At 43.6% G+C, this 20,576-nt stretch overlaps 1 protein-coding gene across 1 annotated transcript in view; it reads left to right on the top strand.

Annotated features, from left to right (window-relative positions):
• LOC119428125 (caprin-2) overlaps positions 1–20,287 on the top strand; it is a 25,179-nt gene extending 4,892 nt beyond the window's left edge. Inside the window, exons 2-8 of the mRNA XM_037695762.1 lie at positions 1,772–2,016; positions 2,097–2,159; positions 2,231–2,317; positions 4,041–4,279; positions 16,729–16,811; positions 18,092–18,187; positions 20,127–20,287. Of these exons, the coding sequence (XP_037551690.1) occupies positions 1,783–2,016; positions 2,097–2,159; positions 2,231–2,317; positions 4,041–4,279; positions 16,729–16,811; positions 18,092–18,187; positions 20,127–20,287 (963 nt within the window). The 5' untranslated portion in view covers positions 1,772–1,782. The remainder of the gene's footprint in view (positions 1–1,771; positions 2,017–2,096; positions 2,160–2,230; positions 2,318–4,040; positions 4,280–16,728; positions 16,812–18,091; positions 18,188–20,126) is intronic.
• The last annotated feature ends 289 nt before the right edge of the window (positions 20,288–20,576 follow it).

Genomic DNA, 20,576 nt, shown 5'->3' with positions numbered 1-20,576 from the left:
GAAATATTTCAGTTGGTGTGCAATGAATCTGAAATATATGAAAGTTTCATTTTTATCATTACATTATGGAAAATAATGACCTTTATCACAATATGCTAATTTTTTGAGAAGGACCTGTATACCTGGATTATTGAGCATGGACTTTGTTGGTCTGTAATGACATTCTGCTAGCGAATGCCTCTGGTCAGTCTGTGATCCTGGTACTGCTTGACCTTACTGCTGCATTTGACACTGTTGATCACAGCATCCTTATGTCACGGCTAGAACACTGGGTTAGGATTACAGGTGTGGTGCTAGAATGGTACCGTTGGTATCTGAGTGACAGGAGTTTTTGTGTTAACTTTGACAATCGTTTATCTGCTTCCGTCTCTTTCCTGTGAGGTCTCGCAAGGCTCCATTCTTGGACCCCTTCTGTTCTCATTGTATCTGCTCCCCTTGGTCTATCCTGAGGAAACATGGTATTTCGTTTCATTGTTGCGCTGATTCTCATTGTTACGCCGATGATTCTCAGATTGATCTGCCTCTAGAACCCAACGGTTCCTGCTCCATCCACCCTTTGTTAAAGTGTCTTGATGACATCAAGACTTGGATGGCTGCGAGCTTCTTGAGTTTTAAGGATCAGAACACTGAGGTCATTGTGTTTAACCCAAGCTCTACCGCTGTCACTGATCCTGGAAACCTGCACTCCCTTCAGCTACATCTAAAGCAGTCTGTTACCAATCTCGGGGTAGTGTTAGACTTAGACTTTAAGTTTAATAAACAGATCAACTCTGTTTTACAAAAAAGCTTCCTTCAGCTAGGGCAGATGGCAAACTTAAGTCTGTTCTGTCCAGGTCCGACCTTGAAAAATTAGTCCATGCATTCCAACAATTTTTCAGTCGGGTTATCTGGATAGTTTGTCGTCGTCGCGTTGTTGTTGCGTTTCTCCTTCCATCCGGAAGGCTTCATCAGTCAAGGAAATGCACAACACAAAACTGATTCTTCCCCCAAACAGCATACTCCAAAGTGGAACAAATCTGTTATGTTGTTGCATGCATTCATTACAACCCGACTGGACTACTGTAACTCACTTTAGGTTGGGGTCTGTCAGGCTTCACTTTCATGTTTCCAGCTCATACAAAACGCTGCAGTTCTGCTTTTTAACAGGAACTCGCAGGTCTGAGCACATTTCACCGGTTCTGTCCTCCCTTCACTGGCTTCCTGTGCATGTCGGAATCAATTTTAAAATTCTCCTGCTGACATTTAAGTGCATTAACGGCCTTGCACCCTCAGACCTCTCTGACCTTCATCCGTATGCTCCTTCTCGGACCTTGCAATCAGGTGGTACTAAAAACCAGGCTGAAGCTCGGAGGAGATCGAGCGTTTTCGGTGGTGGGCCCTAAGCTCTGGAATAATCTACCCATCATTCGTCAGGCTACCTCAGTCTCCACATTTAAAACTCTTAAACACACCTATACTCATTGACATTTAACACAGGGTGATCAGATGTAGATTTTCATTGTTTCTAATTGTTTTCTGTTTATATTTTTATTCCATGTGCTGTAAATGGCTTGTTTTTATTTGATGGTGTGATATTTTTAAGCACTTTGGTAACAGTTTGTTTTTAAATGTGCTCTATAAATAAATCTGACTTGACATGTGATGCGGACGACAACGATTAATCTAAGTGATCTGTAACATGCACGTGAACTTCACCGTCACTGGGTTGGCTGGTTCCCAGCCTGCCCTGACTTCCAGTTTCTCTCAGCTAAATGTCTCCCTCCACTTCCAGCAGTGACTGACATGGTGCAGTTGTCTCCGTCCCCCACCCTGGATGTCTCCCACACATCTGACCCATCAGCGGCAGGAGAGGAGGAGGAGGAGCAGGAGCAGGTGAAGACTGGGAGTCCAAAGGGGAGCTCACCTGAGGGGCTGATGAACCTGGAAATGTCCACCCCCTACCCTGGATATGAAGCCTATATAGAGGATGGTCTCATCTGCCTAAAACACAAAGTCCGGAACCTGGAGAAGAAGAAGGTAAGATGGTTGTAGATTTTTGTGAAGTGGGGCAGGTGAGGCAGGTAGCTGGGATCTGTCAGTATTCTCTTCACCCACAGCTGAAACTGAAGGACTACAAGAAGAGACTGAGCCAGGGAGAGTCCCTGAACCAGGACCAGATGGTGAGAATACTTTGCAATAATATTGACACAGAAGATTTTCTCATGCTCAGTGCCTACACTTGTTCCGACAGGCGGCGGTGGAGAAGTACGACGAGGTGCTCCACAACCTGGGGTTTGCAAGAGAGCTGCACAAAACCTTGGATAATCTAACTCAGAATGTAAGTACTGAAACAGTCTGGTTTCATAGAAAGTATATATCCCATCTCCAGACAAGATGAATAAACTGTACAAGGATGACTAAATGTTTGTTAGAGCTGGATCCCTTTTAATCTCAGATGAACCAATGAGGAAAAATTAGCCATGCGCTTTTTTGGGGGGGGGTTGGGGGGGGTTGACAAGACTGTTCTGACAAAGCCTTTAAAAAAAGTTAAGATTTTAAAGTCTATTTAAATGCTCCCGTAAACCCTTTTTTTTTTTTTTTTTTTTACTACTTGTTCGTGTTGTTTGTAGGGAGAAATTGACCCATTTCATGTCTGTTATTTGTGCATTTTTTGATTCCATATTTTATTATAAAAATATGTAGAAGTAAAAAAGTTAAACTCTGTGCATGAATAGCATGTTGGGGTGGGGGAGACATGCCCAACACCGACTGGACTTGTGCAAGTTTGACAAAGGCCATATGTTCAGCTTCCATATCTGTAGGGTACGGTGGTCAGGACTGGAATAAAAAAAAACAAAAAACAATGCAGCTTCAAATCAGACTAAAATGGGAAAATATCCTGCTGTTATTACAATTGAAGCCCAACTGACTTGGCCATTTTGGTTATCACTGATACCTTATCACTGTTTGTTTAAAACGGGTCTCTTGTAAATAGTCCTCGAGGCTCAACGAGACTTAACCTGTAGAAATAAAGGTTGAATGGAGGAAAAAAAAAATGATACCAATATTGGGAGGGGTAGGTGATGCCGATAACGGATATAATGGCAGAAAATTTTTGCACTTTGTCCACCCCCAAAAATCAAACGGCGAGTGGAGCAAGCTTGTTTATTTAGCTCAGCTGTTGGCAACCATGAAGCTAAGCTAATCAGATCCACCTTTTAGTTTTACTGTGGTGCCTTTTTTGTTAAGACTATAATTTAATCACGTGAGTAAGTTACATAAATGAGGTGATGAATAAGTTCATAGTTAATAATTATAGTAAATTCATAAACTGTTTGTTTTTTGGGTTAAAATTCCAATCGGTGAGACATTTGATCTTCGTCACAGCTTCGTGCAGCACGTGAGGTAGTGAGTGCTCTCACCACAGAGCAATCTTTGACATTTTCTCTAAAACAAGTTCTTGGGAAAACAAGGGAGAAAACTTCTCATACACTCTAAATGTGCCCTACACGCTTTGGGGAAACTTGCATCTTTTTATAAATTCATAAATGAAAGGTCTTCGGTAAAATCAAGTAAGCAAGCCTTGTCTGAAAACTACTTTTGTTCGCTGGCTGTCTAGCTTCACATGATCACATGTTGTGAGGACCGCATGCCCACACTAACGTTGGCTTGCTAACTTGAGAGGCACATAGTGGGTTGGAGGATTGAAGACAATTGTGGGTTTTTCTTTATTTATTTTTACGGATCGGTTGAAATAAACTTACCATGGTCTGTTCAGCACGTCGCACATTATTGCTCCCTGCTTTGTCTGTGTTGAACATCAACAAGAAGAGGCCGTTCCAAGGACCTGACTCGAGCTTGTTAAATTGATCTAACTAGATTATTGAGCAGCATCAGAATATTTTAATGAGTTGTAATTGAGAGTTGCTGGTTTAAATACAGATCTGTCTGCAAATGTCATTTATGAGTGGATATGTGCTCTACCATTCTAACTGTTGTACTGCAGCTTAAGCTTAAACATTACACCTGAAAGTTCTCCTGATGACCCTCTGCTCCTGTAGTTGCTGAAAGCCCAGAAGAAGGCAGTCAAAAAAGAGCAGACGACAAAGGCTGAGGTGGAGAGGAGCCATCTAAGCCTGGTGCTTCAGCTTCATCATCTCCTCAGTGGCCTACAGCAAGAACATGTGCTTAAAGACGTGCTGGCTGGATGCAACCAGGCGCCTTACATCCCAGCTCCACAGCTCAGCCACTTGACCCAGCTTGCCACCCTGTTGGGTATCAGGAGGGATGACAAAATCAGGTACATATGTTGGTTCTTTCTGCATTTGAAGACTAACATGCAATGTTCATGCTTTGGAAATGGCAGACCTGTTGGTCCTTGTTTGCAGGAACAAAGAGTGAAATGGTTGAGATTGTTGGTCAATGTGTGGGGTCTTCACCTTTCAGTCCACAACATTCTGCATAGATCTTTTAACAGTTGTTTGACCAAAAATCTAATCCATGGATCATTTTAAATTAAAGTGGTGGTGTGTGGTTTTTTTATTTTATTATTTTTTTTAATGTTTTGTGAAATGGTACAAAAGTTGTTGTGACATCAGTCATGCAGATTTTAAAGAACGTGTGAGTGGGTGGGAGTTTGCTGAGGCATTTAACCACATGTGTTTAATAACATAATTGCAATAAACAAAGAAGCATTCGGAGGCTTGAAGAATCTAGAGGCTAGGGTACTGAATGGCGGACTCGGGTCTGGATCCGGACCGAAATGATTTCTTATGGGGACCCAAACCTATTAACGTAAAGCATTAGTTCAGTTGGCGCCGATTCCGTTTCTTCATGAACGAATCCATTCCACTTGATAAGAGAATACTCAAACCACTAAAAGTCCACTCCAGGTTTTCTTGGTTACCTACATCTCTCCAGCAGCCTGCAGTGTTTCTCCTCTGCGTTTCCTGCCTCGGCAGAGATCGCTCACAGCTTGAGCTTCACTCGGCTGAGACGCTTGTTACTCACCAGCCAGCTTAATGAGTTAACTGTGGGCAGTTGTTGACCGGGGGGAGGACTATCATAAACATATATTCATGTTAGGAGTATGCTTGACTGAAGTGGAGCTACATCTGTAGCATCTTAGCTTAACAATAACTGACGCATGTGTAAGACGCTGTGTTCAGGTGCATTAGTTAGTTTGTTCATTGAAGTCATTCATTGTTCTAGAATTGCGCTGCTCAAGGTGGCTGCATGTTGGAGTAGCTCTGTTACTTTCATTTTGAGATTATTTTTGAAATCTTAATTCCTCTTTTTCTGGATATAAATCGCTTTTTTTGGACTATTGTTTCCTCTGGTGTTGGATGCTGTGCAGCTGGAAGGATTTTTACAGAAATATCTTTGCTTTTGGACATTTATGATGCATAACCATAACAAGATTTTTTTTTACAACCAGGAGCAGCAGATTAACATCTCAAAAGCTCAAATAATATCTCGACTACAGCCTCAAATCCCAAATGAATTGAAAAGGAGCCATCGTGGATGCAGAGCAGGAGCAAAGAAGAGGGAGAAAGAGAAGAATGCAGTTTGAACCATCTCTTCCATCGATCATGATGGGCAATGTGAGATCGCTGGGAAACAAGTTGGATGAACTTCAAGCCCTAACAAGGACCCATCCAGAGTATCAGGAATGCAGTGTTGTGTTTCACTGAGACATGGTTGCAGGATCATATTCCTGACTCCAGCGTTTCCTTGCCAGACTTTCTGACCGTACGAGCAGCTTTAAAGAGGAGTGGCAAAAGGAAAGGAGGTGGGTTGGCAGTGATTGTGAACAACAGATGGTGTAATCCTGGACATGTTACTGTGAAGTGTCGTCTCTGCAGTCCAGATATTGAACTGTTGGCCCTAAGTTGTCATCCGTATTATTTGCCAAGAGTTCACCAGGGTTATTTTGGCAACTGTTTACATTCAACCCAATGCTGTTGCCGAGACTGCATGCGATGTCATCAGCTCCGAGGTTGCTAAGCTACCGACGCAATACCCTAGTGCGTTTGTTGCAATATCTGGGGATTTTAATCATGCCTCTTTCTGCTACACTTCCGACATTCGAACAGTTTGTCAGCTGCTCTACCAGAGAAAACAAAACGTTGGACTTGTTTAATGCAAATGTCTAGGATTCATAAATCGTTAAAGCAAGACCCTCTCTTGGCAAATCGGATCACTATCTTGTTTCTCTGCCCAAAATATAAACCCCTCGTTCAGAGGCAACGTACAATAAAGAGAAAAGTGAGAAAATGGTCAACGGAAGCTGAAAAAGCCCTTCAGGGTTGTTTTGAGGCTACAGACTAGGATGCACTGTGCCAGTCACATGGAGAGGACATCAGTGCCATGACTGAGTGTGTGACTGACTATATAAACTTCTGTGTGAACGACATCATCCCCACCAGAACGGTGAGATGCTTCCCCTATAACAAACCCTGGATTACCACTGACCTGAAGGAACTGCTATACTAGAAAAAGAGCCATCAGGGAGAGAGGCGGGGAATTATTGAGGAGCACACAGAAGCAACTAAAAGTCAAGATAAGAAACAGCAAGGAGGTGTACAAGAAGGAGCTGGAGAGCAAGCTCCAGCAGAACAATATCAGAGGTGTGGTCAGGGATGAAAAAGATCACAGGCTTCAAGCAGAAGAAGGATCAGAAGGATGGAAGCCTGGACAGAGCCAATGAACTGAACACGTTCTTCAGTAGGTTCAGTTCAGGAACAAGCTCGGCATCCTCCGCTCTTGCCCACAGCCAAACATACATACCACCCTCCATTGACCCAAGGCTGTCCTGTCACACCTCAAATATTGTATCTACCGCCTCAGTCATGGACCCTTCTTCTACATATTGGTCTTCAACTAAATCAGAAGATGCTGATACCTCCTTTGCCTCCCCCCTCTGTGTCTCCATAAGTCAGGTGAGGAAGCAGCTGGAGAGATTGAACTAGAGTAAAGCTGTAGGTCCAGAGGGTGTCAGTCCCAGAGTCCTGAAGGTCTGTGCAGAACAGCTCTGTGAGGTTCTGCAGCACCTCTTAAACCTTAGCCTGACCCAGGAGAAGGTTCCAGTGTTGTGGAAAACATCCTGCCTTGTTCCAGTGCCAAATAAACCTCACCCATCAATCCTCAATGACTATAGACCTGTTGCCCTGACATCCCACATCATGAAGGTCCTAGAGAGACTTCTGCTGACCCACCTGACTAGACAAACAAGCACATATCAGGACCCACTGCAGTTTGCTTATCAGCGTGGACTTGAAGTTGAAGATGCCATCATACACCTGCTTCAGCAAACTCAATGTCATCTAGAAAAGGCAGACAGCAGTGTGAGAGTCATGTTCTTTGATTTCTCCAGTGCATTTAACACAATCCAGCCTGATTTGCTTTGTCAGAAATTCCAGAAGACTCAGGTGGAGGCCTCAACAATCACCTGGATCAAAGACTACCTGACGGACAGACCACAGTTTGTGAGACTGAAGGGTTGTGTGTCTAACCAGGTGGTCAGTAGCTCAGGAGCAACACGGGGGACTGTACGCTCACCATTCCTTTTCACTCTGTACACCTCAGATTTCCAGTTCTAAACTGACTCTTGCCATCTGCAGAACTATTCAGATGACTCTGCAGTGGTCGGGTGTATCAGAGATGGACAAGAAGCTGAGTACAGGAAACTTGTAGACCGGTTTGTGGCATGGTGTGGAAACAATCATCTTGAATGTGAACAAAACAAAGGAGATGATTGTAGATTTCAGGAGAATCCGGAACATGTCCAATGCTATTTCCATCATGGGAGAAGAAGTGGAGGTGGTGGAGAAGTATAAATACCTTGGAGTTCACCTGGACAACAGACTGGACTGGAAGTGTAACAGTGAAGCTGTCTACAACTAAAAACAAAGTCCAGTGATGTTTTTTATTTTTCTATCAACACAAATGGTGCAGATATGAGGCTGTTGATAAAGTGCATTAAAGTTTAAATGTCTTTAAAACCCACAACTGAATTTACACCCACTTGGTGAGAAACATGCCGTCTGTCGATGCTTTTGAAACTGTTGAATTCAAGTTATGTGATTTAAATGATGTGAAACATATTGCACGTTATTTAAGATGAAATTGAATAAATAAAAATTAAACCCAATGTCTTCAACACCACAAACTGTCACACAAATACTGATAAGAAAACTGAACACTATTAAAAACGCATTAATCAAAGTAAACCACATGAACTATCACGTTAAATAGTTGGGCTTTTGGACCTTGGCCTCATGAAATTTGTCTGACAGGACCTCTAAATTATAATTAATTGATTTGATCTAAAGGCTTCTTTGTTAAACTGTTGTAAAGCAAGTCGCTTCCCACCAGCTGCTTCTTGAAGGGTCTGGATGCAAGGAGCAACTCCAGCATGGTGACTACTTGAAGTGACACAGCTCGTGTATTTGCACTGAACGAAGACTCACTGCTGTTAATTGCACATCACAATATTTGTGTTGTCCCGTGGTGTGTTAATATTTGTCATACTGAAGAATGGCAACATGTTGGTTATACAGGACTTATCAAAATGCCTTAACTTTTTGAGTAGGAGGCTAATGGCTCAGAGTAGGAGGGTGGAACCATTTTTCAACACAAATGTATAAATGTTACGTTTGGTAAAATGTTGCTGAATGCAGAATGATTAAACACGGTTTCCCCTATCATTACACAAGTGGGGTGCCCCGCTTCGTCAACAGAACTAAGCACCCCACCTTCCAAACCGAACAACCCCCCCCCCCCCCCCCCCCCCCCCCCCCCCCCCCCAACCCGGCACTGACATAAAACTAGGCTAGCGGCACAAAATGCAGGCGCTAGCTAAATTATGTACACAGGGTCCCAGTTGCATCCAACAATAAAATGTATAAAAAAAAAATAAATTAAAAAAAAAAGGCAACATCTAAGATGTGAACCAAGAAAAACATCAACTAAATATACATTAAGCACTCATAACATAAAACATTGAACGTCGGCACAAACATGAACATGAGTCTGTGTGAGCGGATGTGCATGCATGAACACATCAACATTGAAACGCAGCAACATGATGTGGTTTTTCACAGTGATTATTCTGGTTAGAGATTAATGAAACAGCCTCAGGGTAGAAGCTGTTCCTCAGTCTAGTAGTTCTACACTTGATGCTCCTCAACCTCTTTCCTGAGGGGAGTGGGGCAAAATGTGTGTGCTGGGTGAGTGAGGTCCTTCATGATGCAGGTGGCCCTCTTCCTGCATCTGGAGGCGTAGATGTCTGTGATGGTGGGGAGGCTGACTCCGACAGTCTTCTGTGCAGCCTTCACCACTCTCTGCAAAGCTTTTCTTTCTGCAGCTGTGCAGCCTCCATGCCACACGTTGATGCTGGAGCACAGGATGTTCTCCACTGCACACCTGTAGGAGGTGACGACTGAGCTTCCCAGACCAGCTCGTCTCAGCCGCCTGAGGATGTAGAGCAGGGTTGTCCAACTCCAGGCCTCGAGGGCCGGAGTCCTGCAACTTTTAGATGTGTCTCTGATGCCACACAGCTGATTCATATGACTGAATTAGCTTCTCAGTGCAGTCAAGTTCTCCAAAGTCCTGCTAATGACCTCATTTGATTCAGCTGTGTGGCATCAGAGACGCATCTAAAAGTTGCAGGACTCCGGCCCTCGAGGCCTGGAGTTTGACACCTGTGCTGTAGAGTCTCTGAGCTTTCTTGATCAGGCTGGTGGCGGTGTTGCTCCAGCTGAGGTTGTCATTCATGTGTACACCCAAGTACTTGTAGCTGGAGACCACTTCCACCGCGGATCCTCTTATGTTCAGGGGGGTGTAGATGTTTTTGTTCTGAAGTCCACAATCGTCTGTCATCTTCACATTGATGTGAAGGTTATTCTCTTTGCACCAGCTCTCCAGGTGTTCCACCTCTTGCCTGTAGCTGGACTCATCATTGTTTGTGATACATCCCACCACCGCTGTATCATCTGCAAACTTTACAATGCGACAGCGTGGATGGGTAGCTGCACAATCATACATGAGCAGAGTAAACAGGAGGGGGCTCAACACACATCCCTGAGGAGAGCCAGTGCTGAGGGTTATGGTGGAGGAGAAGTTGTGGGTCCTCACTAACTGTGGTCTGTTTGTTAAAAAGTCTAGTACCCAGTTGCAAATGGAGGGGCTTAGTCCTAGTGTGGATAGTTTGTCCATCAGGGATTGGGGGATCATGGTGTTGAAGGCGGATGTGAAGTCCACAAAGAGCATACGGACGTAAGTTTTTCTGCTCCAGGTGGTTGAGCGCAGTGTGGACCACAGAGGAGATGGCATCCTCTGTTGATCGGTTCTCACGGTATTCATACTGGGGGTCCTCGTTGATGTTGATGGTTGTTTTGATGTGAGTCATGACCAGTTTTTCGAAGCATTTAGCGACTATCGGGGTGAGGGCCACTGGCCGATAGTCGTTCAGACCAGTCACTGTAGAGCTTTTTGGGACTGGGATGATGGTGGCAGTCTTCAGGCAGGTGGGAACTGTATCCAGGGTAAGTGAGGTGTTAAAGATGTCTGCCAGCACCTCGCAGAGCTGATCAGCACATTCCTTCAACACTTTTCCGGGGATGTTGTCTGGGCTAGTCGCTTTGTGTGGATTAATCCTCCTGAAAGTACTCCTTACTTCTGCTGAGGTCACGCTGAGATGCACTTCATCCGGTGGTGAGGTGAGTCTGGTGCTGGGTGGTCTGTTCGGGTCTTCAAAGCGTGCATAGAACTTGAGGGCATCAGGCAGAGATGGGTCTTTGGGACATTGTTCACTCCTTCCTTTAAGATTTGTTATGCACTTAATGCCCCTCCACATGCTCAGAGGGTCTTGAGATGAATTTACCCTCGATCCTCTGTGCATATTTGGCCTTCTTAATTCAATTCAATTCAATTCAAAAATACTTTTAATCCTAGAGGGAAATTATTTGTTGTTGTAACTCGTTATCTTTTTATTAAGAGATGTTAGATACTGATGGCTGTAGGCAGGAATGTTCTCTTGTAAAGGTCCATCCCACAGTGGAAGAAACTGGCTGTAGATGCTGTCCGATCCATCCACAAAGACTCAGCTGGCCTCTCGGTTCCCCTCTAGCTGTAGGACCGCCCAAATGCTGGGCAGAACTCCTCCCAGAGCGATGGTCATTCCACCCAGCAGTCTGCCGACCTCCTCGTAGTTGCAGACAGCCAGCTGTAGGTGCCGAAAGATGATCCTGTCCTTCCGCTGTAATAAGCAGTGTTTCCTGCTAGTTCCAGGATGTCGGTGGTCAGGCACTCGAGCACAGCTAGCATGTAGATGAGAATCCATCCACACAACATCCTTTTCAACTCTCTTGAGATTTGGGGCTGTAGTTGAGAGATTATTTGAGCTTTTGAGATGTTAAGCAGCTGCTGTTGGTTGTAGAAAACTGCCTTGTTGCCATGGTTACGCATCATAACAAATGTCCAAAACTAAAACAGTTTCAGTAAAAATCCTTCCAGCTGCACAGCATCCAATACCAGAGGAAACAATCATCCAAAAACTTGTAATTTATATCCAGAAAAAGAGGAATTAAAGTTTCCAAAAGCAAATTCTCAAAACGAATGCAACAGAGCTGCTCAAACATGCAGCCACCTTGAGCGGCGCAATTCTAGAACATGGATGCCAGCAACCATCTCTTTTCTTGTCCTACTCAGCTCCTCTGACTTTCCAGACCTGAAGGCAGTGTTCCTGGCTTTCAGCAGGGTGCGCATCTCTGCATTCAGCCAAGGTTTTCTGTTTGGGTAGTCTTTAACATTTATGATAGTGGAGACGGTTTCAGTACATGTACTAATGTAACCCAGAACTGAGGATGTGTATTGGTCTAGATCAAGCGATCCTCCATTTTCAGCAGCTTCTCTGAAAACCTGCCAGTCTGTTCGGTCAAAACAATCTCTAACTATGGGGCCACTGTCCTGGATCTAGCATTTAACTTTCTTTTATACCGGTCTGGAGCGTCTCAGCGGGGGCATGTAAGCAGGAGCCAGGAAGATTGAGATGTGGTCTGACAGTCCTAGGTGGGGGCGGGGTTTGGCTTTGTATGCATCTTTTACGTTTGTGTAAACACGGTCTGGTGTCTTGTCTCCACGTGTTGGAATTGCCACATGTTGATAAAAGCTTGGGAGACAGTCCCTTTAGATTCACGTGATTAAAGTCTCCGGTTACAACATAGAGCTTCAGGGTGTTTGCTCTGCAGCGAGCTGAGGAGATCATTAAGCTCCTGCAGGGCGTCATTAGCATTGGCATCCACAGGAATGTAAACAACTGTGATGAAAGTCACTGAACTTGCGGGGTAGATAATGTGGCCGACATTTCACTGTTATTTGCTCCAAAGCCTTCGAGCATGAGCTATTTACAACAGTACGATTTGTGCACCAACTTTTACTCGCGTAAATCTGCCTCTCCATGATTTCCTGTTGGCTTGCTGCAGCTGTTCGCTTCAAAAAAGTCTGTCATCCAGCTGGAAGACTGTATCCGGCTTTTCGCTTTTAATCCACGTTTCTGTGAGGCAAAGCACCGCACACTGCTTCATCTCTTCTGAGGCGCCCGCTCTCGGACGAAGTAAGTCCATCTTGTTGTCCAACGAGCGGACTTTCGACAGACGGCATGGGGAGTTTACCGGCTTTAGTGTTAGCTCGTAGCCTCACTATAACCCCCGCCCGGCATCCTCTCCTCTTACGCCTCTGCTGCAGCTTCCAGGTAGATTTTAAAATCTGCATTCTGCCGAGCGTAGTTTTGAGTTTGTTGCCGATTTCTGCTTTATTTCGTGGCATATCCGCTCCTATTCTAATCAGTTCGGTTCGGCTATAGTTCACATGCATAAATCGTGCGGAGTCGGGCACAGAGTCAATATCAAAACTTCTAAAAACTGGGATGGTACCGGGAGCCTGTGAAGCTGTAACTGCTCTAAGCGCGGCCATCTTGGATGAGTGTGGACTTTTAGTTTCTGGTCAGTTGCGCGAATATCTACAAAGAAATAATCTGAAGAGTTTCAGTTGGTGTTTAGAGCTTGTCATAGCACAGAAACGGCACTAGTAAAAGACTAATGAGATTCTCATTGCCTCATGCAATGGACTTGTGGGGGTGAGGATGGATCAGTCACATTTACGCACAGAGGTGATGCGCGGAGTCCTCGTCTCCTCCTCTTCTCCAAATACTGTCCCTCCTGAACAGGGCCGTGCACTGAAACACCCCTTCTCCTCCTCTCAGACCCCGGAAACAAATGATCATTTATTCAACAGAATAAATAAATCTACTGTGGACAGTGCATGTCTCCAAGAAAAATGTCTCCAATCTCTACCCAGCACATGCACACATCAGTAGATGTCTTAACTCCTGCTACATTTCAGACATAATAAATAACAAAGCTTACAGTAAAAAATAAATTAAAAATACAAAGAGAAATGTTTGTTGTTCACATTATTTGTCGCATTTCAAAACAATGGCGCTATTTTGTCATTTACGGCGATCAAAATGTCACTGTCCAATTTACTTCAATAAAAAAAGGATGGATGGATGGATGGGTTGATCAATCCATCCATCCATCCATTGTCCTTAGTTGGACAACAGAGGATTGAAGCCTTCAGGTGCTTCAAACGGTGCCATAAGACTGGAGCAGGAGCGGCAGCAGCTCAGAACCATTAAGTGAGAGGAGGGAGGGTTTAGGACACCTGACAGAATCAGAGCTGTTGCACACAACCTGCTGTTCGCCTCCAAAATAGTACTTTTATTAAGTTTACAACTTTAGGTAAATGTTGATGTATAACAACCTGTTTAAATACACCAAAATGTAGGAAATGTCATCTGTTATCCAAAATTTTCTGAGGACACACTACCCCCCCCCGACTGTATCAGAGGGTACAGAACACTGCTGCATGGCTTTTAAATGGCACACGAAAGTTTGACCACATTTCCCCTGTTTTAGCAACCTTGCACTGGCTGCCCATACGTTCCAGAATTAATTTAAAAGTTCTTATTAGACCTGAGCAGCGAAGTGCTGCGAAGGCCTACTGTAATCGCTCGGTTCATTAGGTCCGAGCAATTTTTCCGTCAAATGAATTGGCCTTTTGGGGGCCTTAACATATCCCAAAACTCACCAAATTTGCTGGACGCATGAGGACTGATGAAAAATGACATATTTTAAGGGCGTCGCAAAAATCGCAACAAACGACTAAAAAGCGCCATCTGGAAATTTTCAAAATACCCTCCGCATTAACCTTAGTTTGTCGTAGAAGCATGCAGTTTGGTACACTTGTCCAATTCACCAAGACGCACAGAAAATCCTCTGGCACCAATGTTGTACGATAAACAGGAAGGTGGTCATTTTGGAATGTCAGCTCAATTTTCATACCTTTTTTTTCTTTTTAATTTATTTATTTTTATTTTTTTTGGTGGTTTACAGCCTCCGCATTTGAACGAACTCCTCCCTAGGGATTTTGCCCAATCAGTTTCAAACGTGGCCATTTTGGTCAAAAGGCATAGTGGACTGTTCGTTTCGGAGCATGCTGAAGGGGTGGGGCCAGACCTCAAAGTTTGAAATGTCACCATGAAAAACGAAACGCTAATAGCTCCTACACGAAAACTGTCTGAGACAAACATTCAGTGATTGATCCACATCCTGACCCTTGCAAGAATGAATGGTAAAATCATGATATCACTTAAGCCATGCCCCTTGACAACAGGAAGTATAAAGTTTTATGTTGGAAGATCCCTATCTGACCCTTGTTACCTGATCAACATGATTCTGTGTCCAGTGACCAAAGACCTGTTGATGTAACTTGCTTTCAAACACTGACAGTTTTGGGTGGAGCATGTGGGCGGCGTGGCGAAGTAAGACGTAATGCCGTCGCCATACGTTTGGCTCTAATTCCCACAGTTTTGAACTGAGGTGCACCAAAATCGGTATGATAGATCGTTATCCACCCCTTGAACAGGAAGCCATCATAAGTGGCAAATAGCCTCCACAGCTCCCCCTAGAATATTTTAAAACCTCAGCCCCTAGCCATTTTTTGACAGATAATTCTGAAACTCTGTGAAAATCTGGATCTTCTCAGGACCTATGAAAAAGTCTCTTGTAGCCCTGGTCCAAAACCAACAGGAAGTCGGCCATTTGGGGTCAAAGGGTCATTTTGGGAAGTTTCTAATGGCAAATTTGAATGAACTCTTCCTAGGGATTTTGATGGATTGCCTTCAAACTTTGTTAATGTGCCCTTAAGACATTGGAGAGTAAAAGTTCTCTAAAGCTTGGATTTCGTGTATGTTAAAGGGGCGTGGCCAGGCCTCAAAGTTGAGCTTCATGTCATAAATTTCCAAACACTTTCACATTGAAAGACCGAAATGCACAAAACTTGGCATGACTCATCCCTGTTGGATGCCTGACGACGATCCATTGTGGTCATATTTTGACGTCATCAAAGCCCCGCCCCCTCAGAACAGTGTTAATTTTTTTTAAACTTGGAATGCTCCCTCTTTAACACCATTGACCTAATCAGGATGATCCTGTTAGACGACAGATAATATGGTCAGACTTGATTTAAAGCGCAAACAGTTTTTGCTAGTGGATGTGGGCGTGGTGAATTAACAAGTGGCGCTGTTGCAATACGTTTGGCTCTGTATTGCACAGATTTCAGCCGAGGTGCACCAAAATCACTGATCGATCATTATCCGCCCCTTGAACAGTTATTCATAAGTGGCCAATAGCCTCCACAGCGCCACCTACATTATTCCTACAGTTATAGCTCAGTGGTGAAGCATCCAATCTGCACCAGATTTATTGTGCGTCATCAGTGAGGACTTGTTCACACATTGATATTGTGGTTTAACAAATGACTCTAGTGCGCCCCCTACAATATTCCAACAGTTATATCTCAGATGCATGAGCCAATCTGAACCAGAATTTTTGCATAATCAGTGGCCACGTCTAGACACATTGATATTGTGGTTTAACATATGACTCAAGTGCGTCTCCTACATTATTCAAAGAGTTGTATCTCGGTGAAATATCTGATCTAGGCCAGATTTTTGGTACGTCATTAGTGAGCACTTCTACACACATTGATATTGTTCTTTAACATTGGACGCAAATGCGCCCCTACGTTATTCCAACAGTTATCTCAGTGATGCATCATCCAATCTGAATCTGAGTTTTTGTGCTTCGTCAGTGAGCACTTGTAGACACATTAGTATTCTTGATTCATGACATCATTTAAGCCCCACCTATTCGGAGAAAAAAACTGTTGATTATTGGATGACACTTCCAGCTTCGCACTGTATGAGATATTAGACTGAAATTTTGTTTGCTAACTGTTGATTACCACACACATGTTGAAAAACATATAAAGGAAGCGCTTGTCAAACATTCACCCTAAAACAGGAAGTCGCCATAACTCCTGTCTGGAAGGTCAGATTTCACCTATACTTGTAAGACCTGCAGCTGGACAAGTAACGACATGGACAGAAGGCAATGTCTAAGATTCGGGAAATGCAGGCCGTGGTTAACGCGTACGGGATTGGAACGAGTGCATTCGCAATGGTGACTGGGTGGACTAGATGGAGCTCCTGCGGTCGCGATAAGGCCGAAGCGGCGCTTTGGTGCGAGGGCCTCCAATGCTGCTTGCAGCTTTAATTGAGCTTTGTTTTCAGAGTCAAATGTCTGAAATGGCTCCAAATTAACTCCTCTTCATTTGCTGCTGTAGTTTAAAGGAGCAGATGGAGCGGGCTGCTGTGATCTACATGGACCTTCTGGAGGGAAAGGACAAACCTGTGGCTGGATCAACATGTAAGTTCAAACAAAATTGTTTGGGATGTTCATGTGACGATATTCTACACATGCCTGGACTCGGGTAGAAGCTTTATCTGACATGAAAAACATCCATACTTAATTATCACAGGAAACATCAAATTTCCTAAGTCTGTGGGGAAAATGTGTTCTGGTCAAAAAGACCAGAACACAAAAGATTTTGGTCTGTTTGCTGCAGGAACAAGAAAGTGGATCACCAAAAGAAAACCATACAGTCAAACGTGGTGGTAGTATTATTTAGCGACTGTGGGTTTTAGTCGAAATGGGAGTTATGAATGGCAGTGTTTCCCCTACCATTATACAAGCAATCGCTCCGCTCTGTCAACACAGAACCAAGTACCCTGCCCAGGGGCGGGCTGGGGTTGAAATTCAGCTTGGGAGCTTGCTTTGCCGAGGCCTTTTATCTGATCACACAACAGATACACGTGGAACCATAATTTTAACACATTTTATTTGCAGCATAGAAACAATGTTTTTTCAACAATCAAAGCTACAGTTTGTATGTATTTGATGATTCAAATAAAAATTACAAATTGGTTTATAAAAGATTTTTAAACAAGCAGCTTATCATAAACATCAAAGCCAGTATTAAGGAACAAAAACAACCTCCAAAGGTATATAAAATTAGGTTATTTTAAAGTTGATTTATTTCAGTTATTCCATTCAAAAAGTGAAACTTGTATAATCATTTTGCACACAGACTATATTTCAACTGTTTATTTTAATGTTTATTATAACTGACGACTAATAAACCTCAAATTTCTGCATGCATGGGTTTTCTCCTGGTACTCGGGTTTGCTCCTGCAGACCAAAACCCTGCATGCTAGGCTAATTGGTAATTCTGAATTGTCTCTAGGTGAGAGTGCATGGTTGTCTCTCTCGTTGTCTCTGAGGCCCTGTGATGGACTTGTTGTGGTCAGCTTAAAGCACAGCTGTGCAATAAATGCTTTCTAATCAACATCTTGATATGCACACATGTGAGGCAAATAAATTATCGATGCAAAGTGCTCACTAATGCACATTTAACTATTTGAGAGAAAAGTACCTCTTGTTTACATAAAGTCTTCGATTTTGAGTTCAACTCATAAAAAAATGGGAGCAAAGACGAGTGCTTTTGAATTTAAATTTTTGCTCAGTGTAGTTTAAGCATTGTTTAGAATCCTGAGTTTTCTTCAAATTTTTTTTTTTTAACAGTAGTAACCTACACAAGTATTTTAATACTGACTGATGAAAGTTTTCTCATGTAAATCTCTTTTCAGATAAGTTGTTGAAAGATGAGCTCATCAGGCTGTTAAACTACAAGTACTTCAGCTGTCTTCCTCCTCCACCCAACAAAACTCAAGCCAGCCAGATCAGTAAGACCATTTTACATGAACTCACACTAAGAATGAAATAAGTTTGTAGCTGTTACTACATACAAATATTTTGGCTAATTGGCTGCTGTTGCTGCATTTTTGCTTTTGAAGCAGGGGCCTCATGTTAAAAATGTGCATACATCCAAAGACATGGCATGCGCCTTTTCCAAGCAAAGTTTAGCTGTGCCATTTATGGTATGGTATAAAGTTTATTCATTTAAAAAAAGTACAAAACAATTCCATAACAATATAAAAAAAGATTTAAAATGAAAGGCAGCAGAAAGAAGAAAAAATCTTATTATATCTGCCCCTTTTTTTCCAAACAATTATTTCAATCCTAATAATTTTCAAATAACAGAACAAAATGAATAACTTTCTAATTTTTCTAATTCTAATACAAAACACACACTAAGCTACTTCATATATACTTTTTTAACAATTCAGTTTTGATCTTTTTCTTAAACGTACACATTGATTTGGCATTTTTCACATCACTCTCTAGACCATTCCACAATCTAACTCCTTGGATTGAGGTAGACCTTCCCTTCAGACTAGTTCTGAATTTTGGTTTGACAAATATCTCTATCCCCTTTAGATTATAACAACTTTGTCTTTTAACAAAATTTCTTTGGATATTTAATGGTTAATATTTAATCATTTATGAAATGATCATGGAAAGTGCGCAGCCCTACAAAAACTTAATGGTTGGTATATGCACATTTTTTTGCAGTTGGTTTATTGATGACAAAGGGTATGCTGTGAAACTAATGCCATGAAAACCTTTTTTATTAAACTTATGTTGAATGTTTTATGTTGAATTAATACATCCACATGTATGGATAAAATACATGAATGACTATTAAAAACATGCACAAAATGGTGCCAAAGATACCTTTTTACCAGTTTAAGTACAAGCTGCTGCTGCAACAAAAAAAATCGAAAGTTACGCATGTAACTACGGTTCTATGAATCCCGGATGACCGCCAGAGGGCGGTGCTGAAAGCACTGAATGTTCCCTTCGCGCATGCGCTGATTCGAGTAATAATACCAACGGAGTCACATGTGTGACACGGATGACCAATCAGAGGCTATATAGCCCGACGTCATCCGCTGCTCTGCTCCTACAGAATCTTCTCGCGGAACGCAAGGATTCTGAGTGACGGAGAAGTTCTGGCGGTCATCCGGGATTCATAGAACCGTAGTTACATACGTAACTTTCGTTCTATTTCATCCCTCGTGACCGCCAGAGGGCGGTGCTGAAAGCACTGAATGACTAATGCCAACGATGTCACAAGGAATCCTAACACCTACCTCACTGAGGAGGCCCAGAGGACCCTTGTAGAAGAACCTGGCCCAGGGGATGAGGGGTGGCCACGTTAACTCTATAAAATCTGGTGAACGTGCTTGGGGAAGCCCACGATGCAGCAGCACATATTGCTTCCAGCGGAACCCCTCTCAGGGCAGCCCAGGAAGCGGAGACGCTCCTGGTAGAGTGAGCCTTCAAGCCGACCGGCAGGGAGCCGGGCCCTGCAGCATAGGCGTGGCAGATGACGTCCACGATCCAGTGGGAGAGGCGCTGTTTGGAAAGAGGACAGCCTAACCTAGGGCCTCCATAACACACAAACAGCTGGTCTGAATGTCTTATCACGGCAGTAGCTGCAACGTATGCCTCCAGTGCCCTTACCGGGCACAATAATGCAGACCCCTCACCAGGCGCAGGCTGAAAACGTGCCAGCCTCAACGGTTGGTTAGAGTGAGATAACACCTTTGGTACGAATGCAATGTTTGGCCACAAGGTAACACACGAGCCCTCAGGGCCCCACCTGAGACATGAGGGGCTGATTGAGAGAGCATGTAGCTCGCTGACCCTCTTTGCTGAGGTAATGGCCAACAAAAAAGTCATCTTACATGAAAGCCACTTGAGGTCCGCCTGCGATAGAGTCTCGAAAGGAGGACGGCACAGAGCTTGGAGAACCAAGGGAAGGTCCCAACCTGGTGCTCGTGGAGCTGTCGGCAGGTGTGACCTACAGGCACCACGCAGAAAAAGAGAAACTAGATTATGGCTCCCTACCGTACAGCCATCAATGCCAGCGTGATTAGATGATATTGCCACTACTTAAACTTTAAGCGTCAAAGGACAGCGACCCTTACCAAGTAGAGACTGGAGAAACTCCAGAATGGTGGGTATTGTACAGGAGACTGGAGCCTTGTTGTGATCCGAACACCATTGGGAAAACAGGCGCCACCTGTTTTCGTACTGCTGACGAGTAGAGGGTGCCCTGGCGCCCAGGATGGTGCGTCTGACGGGGCTCGAAACTCCAGTCAGCTGCTGTCCTAGCCTTGCAGTGGCCACACCCACAGCCGAAGACGTTGAGGATTGGGGTGCCAT

The sequence above is a fragment of the Nematolebias whitei genome, chromosome 22 (assembly GCF_014905685.2).
Source record: "Nematolebias whitei isolate Nwh7 chromosome 22, NemWhi1, whole genome shotgun sequence".
Lineage (NCBI taxonomy): Eukaryota > Metazoa > Chordata > Actinopteri > Cyprinodontiformes > Rivulidae > Nematolebias > Nematolebias whitei.
The sequence above is the reverse complement of the archived record's forward strand: the minus strand, read 5'-3'. Positions and strand labels throughout refer to the sequence as shown.